This window comes from Tauraco erythrolophus, chromosome 19, assembly GCF_009769465.1.
Source record: "Tauraco erythrolophus isolate bTauEry1 chromosome 19, bTauEry1.pri, whole genome shotgun sequence".
Classification (NCBI taxonomy): domain Eukaryota; kingdom Metazoa; phylum Chordata; class Aves; order Musophagiformes; family Musophagidae; genus Tauraco; species Tauraco erythrolophus.
In genome coordinates, this window is record NC_141483.1 from 6,643,481 (window position 1) to 6,663,730 (window position 20,250).

Consider the following 20,250-nt stretch of genomic DNA (forward strand, 5'->3'; position numbering starts at 1 on the left):
GCGCGGAGCGGCTCCTGCCTTTTCCCGCCGGGGCACGAAGCCGCGCGCCCCGCACCGGCGCTGCCCCGAGCGCCGAGGAAGCGCCGCGCCCGGGGGCTGCGGAGCCGCCCGGTTCTGAGCGGGCAGCGCCGTGCGGGGCCGACGGGGCGGGGCCGGGCGAGGCCCGCGGGGAGCCGAGCCGAGCCGAGCCCGTCCGAGCCGAGCCGAGCCCGTCCGAACCGAGCCGAGCCCGCCCGAGCCGAGCCGAGCCCGCCCGACGCGGCCGAGCCCCGCCCTCCGGCCCCAGGAAGCGCAGGGGTTTAGCGCCCTGCCCGCCGCCGCCATGCATTGTGGGGCGCAGCAGCAGAGCCAAGATGGCGGCCAGCAGGAGGCTGATGAAGGTAACAGGCAGCGCCGCGCCGGGAAGGGCCGGCGGGCGGGCGGCGGCGGGCACCCCCCTCCGCTCCGGCGCCCCTCTGGGGGCGGGGGATCGCCTCCCTGGCCGCGGCCCGGCGGAGCGGCCTCCTCCTCTCCCCTCGGGGGCACCCTGGGCTGGAGCGACCGGAACGGGAGCAGCCGGCACCTAGGCCGCGGCCGGGAGGGCCCTCGCTGTCTCCGCCGCCGCCGCCCCGGGCTCCGGCGGCGCCCCGCGGCCCCCGGCCGCCGCCCGGAGTTGTGCGGAGGTGCTCGGCGGCGGCCGGGGGCCGCCGCGGGCCGCCCCGTCCCCCTCCCTCGGGGGGCTCCTGCGGTGACTAAGCAAAGAGGAAGGGCTGGGGGGGAAGGAAACGCCGCTGCCGGGACGCCTCGGCCCTCGTCCGGGGCCGGGGCATTCCCCGGGGCGGCGGGAGGGGTCGCTCCGCCGCCGGCGGTGCCGCAGCCACGGCGCGGTCCCCGGCCCTTCCCGCGAGGAGGGCTCGGCCGGGCGGCGGGGAAGCGCCTCTCCTCCTCCCCTGCGGGGGAGGGCTGTCCGCGCCCCCCGCGCTTCAGCTGGTAAGGAACCTTCCCCAGACCCCCAGGGGTGAAATAATTTCACGTTCGCTGTTTTGGAGAGTAGCCTCTTCCCTGTATGAGTAAGAGGTTTATCGCGCTGAAATATGGACCTGGGTTCAGAAGTTTCCTCCTTCACTGCGGCGCGGGGATGGTTTAGTCCTCGCTCTGTTTGTTCTGAAGCGGGGATGATACTCGCGAATGTAAACTCAGCCTCAGCTGGGTGTTAACCAGGAGCGCGTACAGCTTACGGTAAAATGCTGCTGGGATTATGTTTCGTTTTGCTTGAGGAGTAAATTACTCAGAAAACGATAGCTATTGCCCCCAAAGCATACGCGTTTATTTTATGTATATAATTGACAATTAACATTACAGACCGCGTGCAGTGGGGTTTGCCTAGGACATGCATGCATATAGTGGCATAAAATTTAGTCGTCTGTAAAATGCTATGGCAATACCCTACGGTATGTGCATGCAGAGTGCCCGTAACATGAATCAATGAGCTTTACATTTACGGGATCGCCTTGTGAAACGTGGGAGAAAGACCCTGTAACTGTCAGGGGATGTTTCAGCCTTATTAAAACACCTGTCCCTGTGGGCTGCAGCGTAACCACGCACTAGAATTGGACAGCTATATGGATGATTCTGTTAAATGTAGTCTCGTAATGTTGGATTTGCAACTGGCTTCAAGGACGGGGACCCCTCACAGGGCTGGGATTTCTCTAGGACGTGTGGATGGCGGGTTTTGAAGTTGCATTTCCTTAATTGTGCAGATTCATAATTAACCATTATAACTTGGTCGTTTCTGAAAAAAAAAAAAAAAATCTCCGCAGAGCTTTCATAAGGCGAGTTCTGTTGTTTCAGATGTGCTATGGAGTGATTAAAAATTAAGTGGTAAATACATCACGTGCAGAGTCATTCATCTATGTTAAATCAATAGGTGTAAACCTTTAATTGTCCTTAAGGATCCTGATGAGGTGGCAGTCATTTTTTTTAATTTCATTTTTGATAGCTGTTATGTTTTGTCGCAGCTTTTGTGTCGTAATCAACATGTCTGTTGCTTTATACTCAAATAAGGTTCCTATTAGTTTCAGACGGTAACGAACCATTTAATTTTTTCTTTTTGTAAGGCAGCCTTTCTGTCTGTTCTGAAAAAAATCCATTAATTGTTCAAAAGCATATCACTACTGCTCTGGTAGGAAAAAAAATAATTCCAATTATTTTTGCTTTTTAAATTTAGAATAGAACATAAAAGTCTGAAAGGCAAGAAAAATTGTCCTTAATATTGCTGTTCAGCGCCTTCCCCCCCCCCAGTTCCTCAATACTTCTAAAACGTTAGTTTAGTACTTTAACCTTTCACTAAAATGCTGTAAATACGGATTTTGACAGTGTTGACCACCTCCTTTTCTAGAAAACCGGTGTGGCAGTTGCTTTCAAGAGGGAGTGGTGTAGGAATGAAGGAGACATTGATAACTTCCCTCTTACATTTTTACTTTCGTTTTTATTGCCTGATGTTTGTGGGTTGTGCTTGTGTGAGGGTTTTTTTTTTTGCCAGTTCGAGAGCTGTGAGATGCTGTATCACACGACTTGTAGAGGCTGTTAAATAAGCAGCTACCTTCGTGCCTTTTGGAGAGTCGAGTCAGCCCAAATGGCTTTGAGCTTTGCCATTCATCTCAGTAGGAACAAAGTAGAGCTCTCGTACGGATGATGTAATCTGGATTGCTGCAGCACGATGTTTTGAAGGTCCAAACTCACGTCTATCAAGCTGATATCATCATTTAAGTTCCAAATTCACATCCACTTCAAAAAGTCTTTCACTACTGACGTTTTGCAGTATAGAAGTCTGTGGTTTCTTTCTTGGGATCTTAGAATGATGAGTGATTGTAACTAAAGGAAATAGAGTTTTTCAGTGTGTCACTCAATTATGTTTAAAATAATTGAGGACAAACATTAACTGTATTTTCTTTGAGCTAAATATCAATTTTGTCTTTGGTAAGTGAGAATAAACTTTGAACATTTTATAGATCACATAAAGCAATTCGCGTCTCATTAAGGTCTTGCCAACATTTTGAAGTACTGCATTTTTTCTGGACTTGTCATGCATCATAGTTATTCATATTAATCACAGTGGCTCAGAGAGACTGGATGTAGTAAGTTCATAATAACTCACTGTCCGCCTGTGGAAAACTGGGAGTATGAGTATGGTTTCCACCCTCCAGGTGGAAATGGATGTCCTTTTCAGAGTGCGGAAGCCATTTCTATCCGCAATTTGCAAACCTCCTTGTGAAAGACGTATTACAAATTTTGCCATTGTACTTGTGCAGGTCAGTTTTAAACATGAAGTCAAGTTATAACAAGAATAAGATTGTCTTGTTATCTCAGACTTTGTTTGAGCAGATTGTATTTCCTAGGCCAAAGACCTTATTTATGGCCCATTTTTGCAGAGCTTTATACCATCAAATAGTCTAACTGAAGTTTTCCTTACTGATTTACGGAAAATCAGTGGAGGTGTGCCCTTTCCAGGAGCACACCTAGATTAGGAAAAATGCGAAACAAACATAGTTAATTAATCATATTCCGGCGACATGTGAGGTGGAGTTTTGATCTGTGAGCCACCATTACACCTCTTGAAAGAGCCACAGTTGTCAGAGCTCGACTCCACCTGAAATGTGAGAGGTGGTAATAAAGCGGTCTTTGTCAAAGGTATGTTGTTATGGTCGATTTTCAGGGTAAAACCAGACAAATATGGAATAATTATATTTAGGAAAGGATCTAAGGCTCCTCTTTTAAGGGAGCTACTTTGCTTCGTGACCCTTTCTTGTAAAAAAACAAATTGTTTCTGAACATGTATGATTGGGAACATAGATCTCCAAGAGACATGCCAGAGATTGCAATGAAATACTTTTCACAAATGCCACCCACTAATGTAAAACAAGCCGTTTTCCATGGAAGATCCGTAGCAAAGTGCTATGTGGAGAGGTAGTGGGTAGTTGCAAAGGGAAGACTGTTTCAGTGCTGGATACTTGTAGTACTTACTTGGTGGTGTAGTAACGCATGGTACTGAGATGCCCCTTCAGTAGGTGGTTCTAGGTGGTGTTGGAGGAGGCCATCCTGCCCGGTGTGTGTGGAGCTACTCTGCTGTGTTCATCTACTGTATGAGTAAGCTAAGGTGTCCGTAAGATCCATGCTGTTGTTTCCTGGATTTTAGATGTTCAAAAGCATTTTTAGTGTTAAAAATTGAAAATAGAAGTAAAGAGTAAATAACACTTCACATACGAAGTGAGGTACGTAGACAATTTTAATCTTAACTGTTTTCACCCTGCTTCCATAATTGCATAGTCAAACATTTATGCAACTGTTGAACTCCGTGATAAAGTACAAACACGAGGCCGCACCCAGGCACCTGCTGTAGATCACCCGTAATCGCCAGTGTGCTGTGGTCTTGTAAAAAACAGAGCCCTTCCAAATAAAAGGGATTTAAACAGCTTTGATATCTGAAAAACAATTCTAAATTGATCCAAACACCGGTTCTCCGTAACAAGGGAAGTGTGATTCTGAGCAGTGTATGATTGTCCTTATGCAGAAGTGAGAATACCGATTCATTTTCCCTTTTCAAAACTGAGAATTGACAAAAGGATTTTTAAGCAAATGATAACACTTTGCCAGAAAGTCCAATTGCTCAGTAAATAAGAGTCATGAATATACAGGGTTGTGATTTTATAGTGGAAAGTTAGTAATAGAGCTAGAATCTATTTGGGGTTTTGTGGGATTTTTTTAAATTGTATTTGATTTTAAGGTGTTGTAACACTTCTCTGTAGTGTATGAGCTTCAGAAAGTAAAACTGGCCAGTTCCTCATCAGTGTCTTGGAGCCTGTTTAACTTTGTCACTCTTCTTTTAGAGAATGTATTCATAAACAGGTAAATATAATTTGTAAACAGTAGAGAAACATGGCTTAGAGTTATTTCAGTAAACTTTTGTTTTTCTTTGTGCATTTAGTAGCATTTTGGGCTTGATGCAGACCTTACTGAAGTCACTATGAGCTCTTACACTTATTCCCATATTCTTGGATTGCACTCTTACAAGTACTTGTCTTCACTGCATTTTCCTGTCTGGCTTGGGGCTTTTAGAGAAGTCTCATAACTTGAAAGATGTGTGGGCAGAACAGTTGCAGGGTTTTTAAGACTTACTACGTTTCAAGCCACTTTTCTTTTTCATTTCAAACATGTAATTTTTGCTTTGAACAGCACGAATGATTACACAACATTGAGAATCAAAATTTTAACGCCTTATTGATTATACATGAGAGGTAGTATGTGCTTTTATGACTACTTTCAGCATTATACCTGAAGACCAGATGCTACCTCTGAAACAATGTTTTCTCCATTTCATGTGCTGTGTATAACATTTTATCTGAACATACCCAAACCACAAACATCACATTTCTGGAGGACCCCACGAAGTAAGATGACGTTTCTGTTTTACAAGTGGGGAAAGCAATGCAGCAAGATGGCAACAGAGTGGGGAATGAAAGACTGATTGAAGCTTATACTGGAGTCTTCTAACCTTTAGTTACACTCTTCCTGTGCTCCTTTAATTATGTTACGTGACAAAATTAAGGGGTGGAGGACAAGAAAAGGAATTAATCTACTGTCTGCGTAGACTCTTAAGTATGATTTTGAAATAAATATTTGGACTATATTTTTTTACCTCATAAAGGTAATTTTTGTTGCTTCGGAGTTGCTCAAGTCCATGTTAAATGTGGTATTAAATTTTAATCTGTGCTGTTTGAAAGTATTTAGTAGCTCATTCACTTTCTTAACAGCACGTTTATGCTGTAGTTGTGTCTGCCTCTGCAGCTCTGAGGCAGTTAGATCTTGATTATGGGTTTTGGCAGTTGCCAGAAAAAAAAAACCCAAAACAACCCACACACCCCTTTAAATTGTGAATGCTGAATCTCCTACCGCTCCTGATGCATGAGATGCAAAAACCCTGAAATCCTGACTTGTGAGTACAGAATTACGTTGTATTTGTGGGGGTAGCAGTACGAGAAAAAAACCTCCTTGTAAATAAGTCTAACATGGAATTGATTAATTTGGAGTGTCATATGAAATCTTAAACACTTCTAGTATAAGAAAAGTAATTTCTCTTATGAACTGGAACCTGTCTTGAGCATGTAGTTCAGACAAGTCCTGCGCTAAGGTAGGCCTGATTCTCCATGACCTCTGCAGCCGTGCCTGTGTGCGAGGGAAATAATTGCCTGGTTTATCCCCATCTATTCCCTTTTTGGTTGTCAGTTATTACCACAGGGCCTAAGGCAGCAGGAAGAGAAGGACAGGATATGGTCCTGATACACCGCAGAAATTCACCACTTTTTTGATGTTGAAAGTGAATTCCTGCAAAGGCTTCACATGTCAGTTTAAAGAGGAAGAGGTCTTGAATTGTTTTCTGCTAGTTCTTTAGTGTCTTCTAGGCTGTTTAATTCCCGCTCTCCTGCTGGACTTGAGGGAAAATGGGGAGCACTTTACATATTTGCTTTAAACTTTTCTTTGCTTTCCTACAAAGTTTTACAATTTTGTAATGATCTCTGTACTGGATTCTTGCATTTCTTAATTCAGCATCCGTTTTTTTAACCTGAATCTAATTATTAACCGTAGGTGTTTAATTTATCAGTAATGTGAAGCCAGGCTTTTCTAATTTGTTTTATTAGCCTAATAACATACCTGAATTATAGAACCAGTCCTCCCTTTTTCTGTGTCTGCGCCAGCAGCAGTGTAATGCTGCCATCTGAACCTGCCACAAAAGCTGCTGCAGGGAAGCTGCGCTCCCACTGGGACATTGTGGGGGAGATTCCTGTTGTATGTATGATGTTTCTAATATAGGAACTGGAGAACTGTCTAAACCTGTTTTCCTTTCCTTCTTTTAGAGTGAAGGCACTTGTGATGCATGTTTATTCATGCTTAAATATGTACTGGTTAATTGGCTTGTTTTGTTCCCAGTATTTGATGCGCTATATCTAGTGTGGAATGGGATTTATCCCTCTTACATGCTGCAGAATAGTGATTTGCCAGGACTTCTGTTCTGTATGTGTAGAGAGTGAGCTGCTCCAAACACTGTTCCAAACGAGTTCTGCCCCTGACCCTGCCAGGGCAGTCGGGCTGGTATCAGCCAGGCTCTCCCTGAGCTGCTGCCGTGTGCCCAGGGTGTTCCAAGCGGGCCGGAAGGCACACCGTGGGTTTGTACTTTCAGTGATTGTAAAGCATCTCTCATAGCTGTGATAATAAAGGTGATTTTATTTTGAATATTTTTATTTGCTCTGTATCCCTATAAATGTGCTTCATATGATTATTTTTGCAGGGTTTTTATAGGTTTTCCTACTTTAAGGAAATAGGATAATCCTCTTACCCTTTTTTAAAAAAACGAGCCCAAACTCTCTGGGATATTGCATAAATCTAGCAGCAGTGGAATTGGGAGATTAATCCACAGGTCTAGACTAAAAATTTGGTTTTAATGTCGTCAAGATTGTGTTAGGCATCAAGTCGATATCCAGGACTCCAAGGTTAAAATTCCATGTTCGGAGTGTGCTCTTGCTTTCGTAGGTGCAGTGGGTGGGAGTCTAAATGTTCATCATCTGATGTGTGGCTGTTGTGATTATTTTATTATTATTTATTTTTTTATGTGCATTTGGAAATCTCGTTTTCCCTTTGAGTTTGCGTTTTATCACGATGCTAAGTTTATGCAAGAGATTACTGCACGTATTAAATCTCTGCCAGTCAGATGCAGAAAAGTTTGATCTAAGATGAACATAGAGCTATTTTAGAGGAAAAAAAAAAAAGAAAAAACCCAAATCTGGACAGTGTAGCACTTGTGCCAGGAAAAATTATCTTTTTTGTTTTTCAATGTATAGTGCCTTTTCTTGTAGTTGGTGTTGCTTCATATTAATGTACAGTCTAGTTTTGCAAATACGCTAGCACCCAGTAAGGGCTGTGTGCTGGCGGAGTGCACCAGTGTTGCTATGTAAGCAACATTTTTCCCAACCCATGTAGACACACAGGCATGTGCTTCAGTTTTGAAAGCACTGGGAAAGCTTTGCATTTCACTGTGGGTGACTTTTGAATTTGAATTCAGTTAAATTCTCTTTAAAGATAAAACTCTTGAATTCAACAGCAAAGGACTGTAATTGCTATGGAAAAAAGTGGAATCTTCAGGTGTTTCTCTTTTGGTCTTATGAAATACTCCAGGAAACAGTTGCTACACTAGGGCTTATGCATCATTTTAAATTTAAAAATGCCTAAATACTTGTTTTCGTGATACCTGGATCGCCAGCTGATCAAAAATGACTTGACTGGTGATTGACTGGTGCAGAAACACACCTTGTTCAAGAGCAATGCAGCTATAAAGAGAGCTATCTTAATATATACTGTTAACTTTGATGTGCAGAACAGAGACAAAGCTCTGTCTTCTCAAGGTATTGGTGTAAATAAGGCTAATTTGTTAATGCAGGAATTTGTTAGTTTTCGGTTGAAACAATTGGCCTGTTCAGTGACTTTACCTGTGTTTAAAGCTGTTAAGAAATAATTCTTCCAGATCACGATTTTCCTTCAGACAAGTCCTAAGATGCACTTTATTTCTGTGCTTTGCAGAGTTACTGATAGTCTGTTATCAAAGGTGATTATTTGCATTAGAGATATAAAAACATTTTTAAGTACTTCTACTTCATTGTATCTGTAATGATGCTAAAAACAAGGCATTTTTGTGTTTTCCCAGCGTATCAAAAAGTAATGTTTTTTGCAATACCTGTGTCAGAGAATTTTACTTCTCACAGGTACAAAATTTTCTTTCTTAGTTGGGGGTTGCCACTGCTAAAACCTCAGAACTTCTTTAATGTTAAAGAAACCCACATTGGCCTCCAAGCGTTTTGAAAAGTAAATATGAGCATCTTGCTCAATACTGCTACTAACTTATACTTTGCTTGCTTTTCAGGAGCTTGAAGAAATCCGCAAATGTGGAATGAAAAACTTCCGTAATATCCAGGTTGATGAAGCTAATTTATTGACCTGGCAAGGGCTTATTGTTCCTGTGAGTATTGACTACTCCTTATTCTAACGAGCTTTAAAATAAAATGAGGATAAGTTGTATCTCATGAATCCACAGTTTAGTGGTGCTGCTGGTGACCATTAGATAATTTTTGCACCCTGACAAGAATCTGTTTTGTTATTACAAAACCTGACTTGGAGTCGGGGGTTTGTGCAGAAGCTAGTTGTTTATAAATACGACATAAGATTATACTGCAGCATCTTAAACATACCCTGGGCACTGAGGTGTGGTCCTGGATGTAATTCCTGTCTCTCTTCAGGTGTCTTGTGTAATCTTGGGCAAATAGCGTGATCTGTCTGCTTCATTTTGTTTGAGTGTCTTGTGTGTTGTCTTATCGAAGTCTGATAATGTTAGTCAGTGTTTCTTATAAGTAGTGTGAAGAAAAATCCATATGTAATTGAAAGGTGTTCTAGAAATCTCTGATTAATACCTGCCTGGATGTTTCATAATTGTGGGGCTGGTGCTATGCATGGCTGCAGCTGGTGAGGGCTGTGGTCTCAGTGATGGCACTGGGTTACTTGGGAGAGGTGCTGGAAGGGGGAAGCAAATGAACTTTGTAGTTAAAGGTACAGAATCTACATTATCATAGGTAGAAGTCTAAGGTATGAAACATTTCTTTATTCATTAATAGGTTTTTTTAATTGACTAGATTTTATTTGTTGTTTAAATTGAGTGTTGGAAAAAGTTTCATACAAGGAAAAGGTTTGGATTTTAAGAATTAAGCTTTTTAAAAGAAAGTTTATTTAGGTATTAATGCAAAAAAACCTCTCACTTTAATTTTATAAAACTTGACTGTCTTTTAAGAGAATGTTTCATAGGAGTAGATAACCACTGTATTAGTCACATAGAGAGGGATTTGTTCCTAAGGGGAAAGCAGGAAATCTAGTATGTTGAATTCCTCGGTTGAAGTCACTTGGATTTTCACCTTTATTTTCCACTGCCATGGCTCATGCTCCCTTTGTTACATGAGCTGCTTTTAAGTCTGCAGAGCAATAGAGACACTGCCACTAGGGCATCAGTGCTGCTTTTCCTTGCGTGCTATCGAAAAGGTCCCCCGACCAGAGTAAATTGGTCTTTTTGTAAAACTCTTAACCATCTCTTCAGCAGTTTCTCTGCTCTGTTAGTTGGAGACCATTCTCGAATTCAGATTATACAGGCTGAGATAATGGTTAGGCCTTTGCACTTTAAATACTGTAGAATACATTTAGTTGACTGTTTGTTTATATTCCTGCAAATTAATTCATTTGAGTAGTTGAGTCCACTCTTGCAAGTAAAGCAAGCGCATTTGACATTAAAGTTTGACAAAGCCGAGAAACAGTGTGCTTTAATAAGCCACTCAGATATTTGTGGCTTCTGTGTAACAGTTTACTGCTTTGATAATACCTTGAAGCAGTATAGGGTTGGTAAATATGGCTAATAAAGCAAAACACCAAAATGCTTGTTTATTCCTGTTAAAATTAGCAATACGTGGTGTGCAGCATCTATTTTTAACAGTTTCTGCTCACCAGAGTATGAGCTTAGTGTTTGTTTTGCAAAGGTTCGTATCATAACAAGCTTTTAAACATCGTTGCAGTGAACTGTGCTTCATACCTGCTTTTGGATTTGTAACGTGCCCTGGTGCAAGGGAAGTAGCCTTAAACTCACTACTGGTGTAGTTAAGAGGGAATTTTGTCACAAAATGATACTGACTATAGTAATTATTGAAGTGCTGTGTTGGGTGTGTTTACAGAGGAGTACGGTTATAATTTCAGTTAATCAAAACTACTTGCTATGGACAAACTTTTCCTTTGCAAAAGTGCTCCAGGTGAATGTGAGTTGTGTTTGTTGTTTGTGTTCAGTATTTATAATTCTGACTCTCCCTTGTCAGTGTCAAAAAAAAAAATAGAACAAATTATTGGAAGTTAATTGTTTGAACATTCTGTGTTTTGTCTATTAAAGCATGAGCAACCCTTTACATATGTTTCTAGTTCAGTTTATTGGTGAGTTGTAATGAAGAGCTATTCTGACTGACAGTCACACAGAAAAGGGCCGTTTTTAAGCCCGGTCAGTTCACTGAACAGCCTCACACATTATATGTGTGCTCGAGGTAAGAACAAGTGAGCTGTGTGGGGAGACGGAACTAACTGCTGAAGTTGTCACCGCCACCAGAAAGGTATTGGTTAAACTTCTAAAGCTTTTAGGATTGCTTGGATAAAAAGTGATTTTAAAGCCTTCTAGTTACCTCGTCCCTTGACTGCAAAAAACGTGCTATATTTCCTAGAAAAGCATGACCAGACTTCTCCATATGGATGAAACTAAAATTGCTTTCTGTTGAATCATATTTTAATAGAACACTCCCAAATATTGGTAAACCTTCTTTAACTTCTGGAGTGGGTTTGATTGCAGGGAATGGTCTGGTCGCTAATGAAGAATGTGTGTGATTATACTTTACACCAACTGGAAACTTTCATCCTTTGATTCTTACTCCCAGGGTGTTTGGAAAGGCTTCGTGCCATAGTTACTGTTTTCGGTGCAGAATGATATTTTCATAAGCTTTAAATGTAGCAGTGGTTTATTTTTTCTTCTGCCTTTCTTCTGCAGTTAGTGTTTGAAGCAGTATCAATAGTCTAACAGGTTTTCTAAATGAGATTCAGGGCATTGTTTTTTCTGTTTCAGCATGAAGAACTACTTTGCTTGCTTCATGGTTCTCTCACCATGCTTCTTCAAAACTGCTCTGATAAGAGTGGGTGCTAAAACTGCACACAAATTCAGAATGTTCTCATCAGCAGGCAGTGAATATCTATCTTTAGTATCAATGAATGCTCAGCAGATTTTTGTGTAGTCAGCACAAAAGCGTTCTCAGAACATATAGGGAATTCTGACAAATCAAATTGCTTTGCTGTTTGTGCCACCGTGTTGTGAGACACGTCAAATAACTAGGTTTACAGAAGGCAGTTTTTCTTGTCAGGCTTCCTGTTTGTGTCTAGGAAAGGGTTTACAAAGTATTTTGAAATACAAAGTTGGGAATAAAACTTCTTATTAGATAGGACCTTGAGTTCGGAATAAACGGGATTGGATGCTTTCTTAGCAGTAGAAGTGTCAGACAAATTCAAAACAATGTTAATCTCCTTTTTCCAGGGTGAATACGAATGTTGTAGAGATTGTATTGCCTGTGTCTTACCAAATAGGTTTTGATGTTTCCTGACACGTAGACACAGCAGTGTGTGTTGGAATAAAGTGTCTTTAAGAGAGGCCATTTGATAGATTGAAGTCTGGAGCATGTTTTTTTAATTGTATCTGTTAGGATACACTAGATTCTTGATATTCTGCCTTCTTGTTGCAGGACAATCCTCCATATGATAAAGGAGCCTTCAGAATCGAAATCAACTTCCCAGCAGAATATCCATTCAAACCTCCTAAGATTACATTTAAAACAAAGATCTATCACCCTAACATCGATGAAAAGGGGCAGGTTTGTCTGCCAGTAATTAGTGCTGAAAACTGGAAGCCAGCAACCAAAACTGACCAAGGTAGGACTCCATGTGGAGAAACAACTGGATACCAAGAGACTTTGTGTTTAAATTTAAAGCTAATAGCGTTTCAGCTTGTTAGATGGTCACTGTTCTTATGGGATATTCGTTGTCATAAGGTTTGTGTCATGAATCACGTGTTGTGAGCACAGTGTGCAACTCTTTTGGAATCTCGTTTTGTTATTGGAACATCAGGTAATGATGGTGATGTGTGACACATCCACCTCCGGGAAACCAGAAAACTTCATGACTGAAGAGTCCACTAAGGCAGTGTCCTTGGCATGCTTAAAACTTCTAGTGGTAGTTTGTGGGGGGGTTATTTTTTGTTTCTAAACAGTGAGTTTATAATCCAGAGGTGTTCAGTACATTCCTGGATGTTTGAAAGAAAGGGTCTAAAACCTCAAGGCTTTGTCTGTGTTACAGTCTCTGCCTGGGGTTCAGTGATTCGAATGTATAGTTTGAAATATATACACAGTCATACACAGAACCTGAAATCATACAAATTATTAACTCTTAGTTCTTAAAAGATCACTGCTGTGAGGATTACTGTGTGGAGTCTCTTTGGATAAGTAATTAAGGAAAAAGGTTTCATCAGGTTCTGTGACAGACTGAGAGTGTGATCTGAGTAGGTTTTTTCTGTGTTGCTGCCATTAGTTGTTGGGTGAGAATTTTGTGTTTTCTGGCAGGTAACGATTAGTTTGATATTAAGCATTTATTGTTGTACATCTAGAAAAAGCAAGCATCCTTGCAAAAACTGCATATTAATAATATCAAGTCAAATGAGTAGCTGTTTAGTCCAGTGCAAGAGCTTCAGTGACACTGAGGTATCTTGCTCTGTAGGAGACAGTTTCCTTCTTGCAGACTCCTCTTCAAGGTGTTTTCACTTGAACTGTGTTCCTGATAGTAAATGGTGATGTGCTTAAGATTTCCTTCTTTACGTGTACTTGTGTGTGCTAATAAACCTACTTACAGCTTGCACGGTCTTGCCCCAAAGACAAAATAGGGAAATTCCTGTAGCTGTTTCAGAAAAGATCAAGCAGTTGAATGTTGGGGGAAAGAAGAGGTGGCAGCAAAAAGAACCTCTTAAATAGACGAGTGAAAATCTTACAATTTGTTGTTGATTTATCCCAGATTATACAGGACAAAGATCCTTGGGAGAGATGAAATGGAAGCAATGTGCAGAAGGTTTCTGTTAACACCTTAGCAGCTGTTTTAATCTTACGAGCCTTCTCTGTAGCCACAGGAACAACACATTGTCTCTCCCCAGCTTGACATGCAAGTTGGCATCAGTTGGAACTATTGAAGCAGTCATTTGTGTGCAGGAAATAGTCTCCCCTTGGGAAGTAGCAATTCCCTTTTTATCTGCTAAAATCAGAATTTGGAACAAACCTTGAGTACCAAAATACTACAAATCTCTCCATTTCTGCTGTTTTCTGGTCTTTTGTTTGTCTTTTTTTAACTCTTTCCTTTCAAGGAGTTGTTTTAGTGTCAATGTCTGCTGCAGGTTCATATGATAGTGTATAACAACAACGTTGTTACAGCCTTGCTTAAGTGTCTATTCCTTTCTTCTCCAGAACTCTTCTGCACTGAAAACTAAATGTCAGTCTTTTCGCTGATCAGGCCTTTCTCAAGGAAATAATGCAATGTTGTTAGTACAGCATCAGTGATTGGTTTTGATCAGTCAGGTGTCAAAGTGGAGAGATTAGGTTTATCATAAATAATTAACTCACCTTTCGTGTACTAAACTTGCATCTTCCTGCTGTACCTTTTTATTAATTTATGCTTAATATTTAAAACAGGCTGTTGTGACAGTATAGTTTTAAAATGCTGTAGATACTGAGGCAACTCCTGTTATGACAGTCCTAATTTTTTCTAGCTTGTGTGTTAAATAACGTTAATAACACAGTAACAGTTTCTCTGTAGTGTTTTAGCTTGTTTTACTGAGTGAAGAGGGACTGTCACATGCAGTGTCGATGCTAATTTCATAAGTAGTCATTAATATGATGACAGTTGTCATAAGTCCAGGACTGGTGAGTTCCGGTGAAGTAAGCTAATATCAATTCTACATTCCTTAGATAGTTTGTTCAGTTTAAACTCTGATTTGTGGTAAGAAATGTTCCTGCTTAACAATACAGAGACAAATGTATTTCTCTGGATTTTGAGTATTTGTTTTGAGGTATGTTCTCCGTTCCTATCAGCTAAGGGTGGAAAATAGTATGAGCATGAAAAGATTGATGCTCTGAAAGCAGCCACTGTGGCAGTCTGGCATCTACTGGAGTGATAAGTATTTTAAGAACTGACATTGCAGAACTAGGAAGAATCCAGTTAAACTGCTAAGCAGCAGTTTCGGGACAAATGATAAACTGATTTTTAGCGCCACGTGTAGCTGCGTTGTGGAACTCCGGGCTGCCGGCGGTGCAGGTGTCAGTATTTCATGTGAGTTCGGGAGGGGACAGCTGGCCCGAGTGTGCGATGCACAGAGTTAAGAGTTTTGTTGTGCTCACTTTGAAAATGCTGCTTTGTATTACTCTGGGTAGCCCAAACTTACCTCAAATGGAATATTATTGATACGCTTTTTGTCTGCCCACTTTCTGTGGACTTGCCCAGTTACACATGCACCTTTTAGTGGATGGATGAGAGAACTCCTGATTGTTGTGACCTGTGTAGCTTTAAATGGTGGTGACAATGTATATGAGGAAAATGTGGCAATAAATGTCATCGTCAGGCACAGTTCAGTTGTTTTAAGAAGTTTCCTTTGAAGGCGGTAGGGGAATGTTGACGAAATGGCTGTCAACAGTGGGGTGAAAAGCATCTTGTGGTTCTTACCCATCCGTGTGCCCAGTGTATCTCTACTGGGGGATGTATTTGGCAGGTCAGAATAAAGCGGAGAATTGTCTGCTGTTTATAGGGGAAGTAAGTCATGGAAAAATAAAGCTGAAAGAACAGTTACAGCTGCATCATTGTGACAAGTGTTAGGAAAAAATGCTTCATGATGAACATTCCCTCTTTACCCAATCCCTTTGAGATGAACTTGTCTGTGAAACTTAGTTTCTTTCTCAGCCATTGGAGCGTATTTCAGACAGGACGCCAGTTACATGGGACATGATTTGTAGTGCGTTTTGGTCTCTATTCAAGGTGATTTTGTTGACAAATAAGATTTTCTGGGGTTCATTCACAGTCATCTAAGTAAATTTTGGCATATTGCTGTAGCTTATTCATGCTCTGCTTTTGAAAAGATCCTAGATTTATGGGGATGTATTTAAATGCAGCTAAACCTCATTTCTTACTGGGGAATTTTGCTTATATTCTGATTTTGACAAATGAACCACCTTAGTCTCTGACAGTATTTATACTTCTTTTGACAGTAATCCAGTCCCTCATAGCACTGGTGAATGATCCACAGCCTGAGCATCCCCTTCGGGCTGACCTAGCTGAAGAATACTCTAAGGACCGTAAAAAATTCTGTAAGAACGCGGAAGAGTTTACAAAGAAATATGGTGAAAAGCGACCAGTGGACTAAAATCTGACAATTGATGTCAGCAACGTATGATAGAAGATCGGAGCAGTGCATTTGAGACACCCCGTAAAGCAGGACTCTATGGAAAATTGACAAGTGCCACCTTTCGGTGTTAACTTGTGGCTGTTACTAACTTTCTACAGTTTTCTTAATCAAAAGTGGGCTAGGTAACCTGTAAAGAAAGGATTAAAATTTAAGATGTTCTAGTTCTGCTTTCTTTGTTTAAAAATCACTGCTTCAATATACTTTAAAGTATGCTGTTTTCTTTTTCTTGTCAGAATTTATCAAAAATATCTTAGACTTATATTCTGCCCTTAAATTGAAAAGGTTGTGGCTGTCATTTGTTATTTTTCCTTGCAGTTCCCACTATTTTGAGTTCATTTAATTCTTCATTGAATTTTATCCCCCTCCCCAAACTGATGTCTTAGAAAAAAATATCCCAGTTCTGGCAGAAAATGATTGAGTGTTTGGCAGTTTTGTTTACTTTTTAAATGTTGCACTGTGCTTTTGGGACTTGTTTCAAGTTCCCCTTAACTTCAGTTTGTAACGTAATAAACAACAAACAAACCAACCCCACAAAAACAATCAGAAATAATCTCCAGGTCTTATGTAAATCTGGCTGATGTTACCACAAAATGTTTATTAAATGAGGAAACCCAAGTTTTTGTGTGCGTTATTGAATTAAAATATGGCTTATGTCCTGCTTTTGGAAAACTTTGGAAAAAAAAAATTGTAGCAAACGAGTAGTGGAATGTGATTACAAACTTCTTTCACTTCTATTCTTAATACCTATGCAGAGTAGCTGGGGAAACATGCACAGAACAACATTGCAACCAGTTTAGAAGAGTTCCAGAATTTGGGGACCAGGAGGTACCAAAGCGATAAACTGGTTTTTGAGTTTAAAATTGGTATTTTGGAAATGTTAATTTTGAATTCAAATACTAAATCTGACAGCACTGCTAGTCATCTTAGAAGATTTTTCCATCAGAATGCATAAGAAACATGTGTGTTTTATGGGAGGGCACTCGTGCCACTTCCCAGCCCAATTGCTGTACCGTTCTCACTGACAATGGTATGAAATAGGATTAAGCAATAACCTGTAACAGAGAACGCTTCACTACTGCTGTGCTGTGGTTCAAAAACACAGGTTAGATGATTCAATGAGTGCTTCAAGTATCATTCTATCATTCTAACTTAATCAGGCAGAGCAGTTTTCCCGTTGCTCCGGGGCACACCTGTGCATGCCGAAGGAAGCCTGTTCTTTACTGTGTCTCTGCTTTTCTCCCAACTGCCTGTCTTTTTCACCAGACTGAAGTGCGATCATAGCTCCATGGTCAAACTGCCATACAATCAAACTGCCGTCTCTCCTGCCTGTCGAACTTGGGTATGTTACTGAGCAAACAGATGAATCTCCAGAAATCCATAGGTATCTGGGAGCACATATCATTTGTTGTGCAGAAGGTCGAGTTAGAAAATCCCTCACACCCAGATGGTTGCCTGTACTCCTAAATTCACTTTTAATACAGCCTCTGCCTTTGCAACCTTTCAGAACTAGTGTGTCAAGCGGTAGGTCTCTTTTGAAAAGTTTGAATGTCTTGTGTATTTGCTCTTTCTTCATTCAGCCCTCTCGTCTGGCTTTCGTTTCTGATTTAGCGTAAAAAATGACAGCCCAGTACCTCACCTCTGTTGAAAGTAATTTTTTTTTATAAGTTAGGGAGCTAAGAAATTTTATGTTGAAGTGTTCTTAGACAGATTCTTTGGCAGGTAAATAAAGTTAAACCACGTTCACCTTATTTACGGAAACTTGCATTTCCTAAGTGTTTTCAGGCTTGTGAGAGCACTGTCTATTACCATATTTTCACATCTTTATGTCTTCGTTTGCAGAAAGTTGGTACTGATTTTGTTTCGTTCACACTCACTCAGATTCATAATAAAATAATGCCAAATTATCTGTCAAACTGAAGTGTGTAACTTCCGCACCACGAGTCACTGTACCTTTTGGTCATGTCTGTTGGCATGGAAACTTGCCATTCTCTAAATTTTCATTTTATTTAAACCTGAATTGTAGCGCTAGCTTGCTGCCCTCATTACTATTAAACGGTGCCATTCTGGTTGTGAGCCTCTCGGGTCAAAGACTGCGTTTATCTGGAGCGGGGTGACTTGGAGGCCTGCAAGGGAAGCAGAAGGGCTGTGCAATCAGAGGAACTCCAGGCGGTCTGTACAAGCCTACAGCAGCGCTACACCAGCTATTCTGATGTCATCTGCGAAGGTCACGTAGAAGACAGATCCTGCTATCAGTTCTCTTAGTGTGTTCTCCATAGTCCCATTTCCGAACTACGAGATGTGTAACCTAAGTCACGGCTTTTGTTTGCAGGCAGCCCTCTGAAAAAAGATAGAGATCAAATACTGTATGGCTGAAGTCTGAGGAGAAGAAAAAGTGTGAAGTCCTATGTTAACTCAGGAAATCAAGCTCTTGTTCTCTCTGGTTCCCCAGGCCATGCTGAGTTCTAAACGTGCAGTTTAATATCGAAAATAAAAGCAACGTACTGGTGAAACTACACCCAGGAGTACTGGTATAGGCTTTCTGCAATTCCATTCTGCTACCCTAATAAAAATTGCTCTCAAAGGCTTTGTGGCATGGTCTTATTTTCAAAGAGATCTGGGGGTTGGATGGCTTTTCTTGAGTATCTTGGTACAATGACGTTCATAGTTAGTGGTCTGAAGGTGTTTTTAATTTGAACTCAGTGTTGTCTTTAAAGCTTTCATAGAACCACTGAGCAATTTCCCTCTTTATCTCTGTACGTTTTATGCAATTGAAAGGTTCCTTATTTAGAAGTCTCTTAGTTCTTTATTCATTTCTCCATTTAAAACTCCCTTGCATTTAAAGAAAATTTGGGGTTTAATGCTGTTCATTTAGACATACGGAACTTGCCAAACACGCTTCTGTTCGCGGTACGGAGGTAACTTGGGTAAGACTGCTGTCGTGTTGTCATCAGTCAGCTGGTGTGTAACGTCCTGATGGCTGTGATCAGAGCGAGTTCAAGGGTTAGAATATGGAGCAATTTGAATGTTAAAAGTAAGGTTTAAAAATGTTTATCAAAATACCGTCACATTACGTTAAAAAGCTGAGATCTGGTATTAAATAACTGGTGTTGCGATCAGGCTTGTCTGTCTGTCACCAGATGGCACTCATGGGTCTGACTCCGCTCTGGAACTTCAGCCGCTTTCTGCAGGTCTAATCTCCTGGGTTTTTTTTACTCTCTGTTATCACGTAGCAGGAACTTTGCTGTCGAGCACCAGCAAGAGAAGCTTCAGAAATGGAGTCGTTCCAACAGGTAACTACTGCTCTGGGCTGTGTGGTGTAGCACTTGCACAGTACAGTGGACGGGGTTTTTTAAAAACAAACTTGTCACAGAATTAATTTGGTGTGACAACAATGTAGGAAAGAACCTGGGAAAATATTTTATAAAGCATCTTTGATGGTGTTCCTCATACTTGTAAGAAGCAAAACCTCTGAGGTGTTCTATAGGGAAGGTCAGGCGGTTCCTGTTGATGGGGAGAGGCGTATCCTTTCAGTGCTGCGCAGGCAGTGGCAGCAGGAGCGGGTGGGTGAAGGGGTTTAGTTTGCTCTCCAGCTGTAACTAAAACCAAAAGCCTCCTGAAGCATTACAATAGAAAAAGGCCTGAGTTTATTTTCCACTTAAAAGAACCATGATCATATTGAAATTTTAATATTAAAAAAATGGTTAACCAAAAATGAGTACATTAAATGGATCACTTTTGTGCAGAAAATGAGCATAAACAATCTAAAATATTGGTTTTGCTTGTGGAAGTTAGATGTGAGTGACAGGGCTATGGTTAAGAACACAGTTAAACATATCGGTACTACCAGCACTTGTTGAAGTTCAGGGGCTTTGATGACAGGAATAAGAATGGACAAACACAAGGGCCTTCTCCAGTTGAAAACTTGCTCATGGTGCGCAGCCATCCCACGTGTTTGTCAGGAGAGGCAGTGGGCAGTGCAGGAACAGTTGCTGGTGAGCTCTCATGTGCAGCAGTTACTGAAATAGCAGATGGGTCAACAGTTGCTGTTCTTGCAAAGTCATCCAGAAAAAAAAAAAAAGAAAGAAAAGCCTCTCTGGAAGGGCTGTGGCTGATGTTAC

At 41.1% G+C, this 20,250-nt stretch overlaps 1 protein-coding gene across 2 annotated transcripts; it reads left to right on the forward strand.

The window, feature by feature from the left end:
- The first annotated feature begins 309 nt into the window (after positions 1–309).
- Positions 310–18,697, forward strand: UBE2L3 (ubiquitin conjugating enzyme E2 L3). Of its 2 annotated transcripts, XM_086623483.1 has the most exons (5): positions 1,074–1,109; positions 6,303–6,308; positions 8,948–9,043; positions 12,384–12,570; positions 15,936–18,697. In XM_086623483.1, exons 1-5 carry the CDS (start codon positions 1,074–1,076, stop codon positions 16,088–16,090), a joined length of 480 nt encoding a protein of 159 aa, XP_086479609.1. In that variant the 3' UTR covers positions 16,091–18,697. The 2 variants fall into 2 exon arrangements, with proteins under 2 accessions (XP_086479608.1, XP_086479609.1); XM_086623482.1 differs by lacking the exons at positions 1,074–1,109; positions 6,303–6,308 and adding an exon at positions 310–380.
- Positions 18,698–20,250: the final 1,553 nt, after the last annotated feature.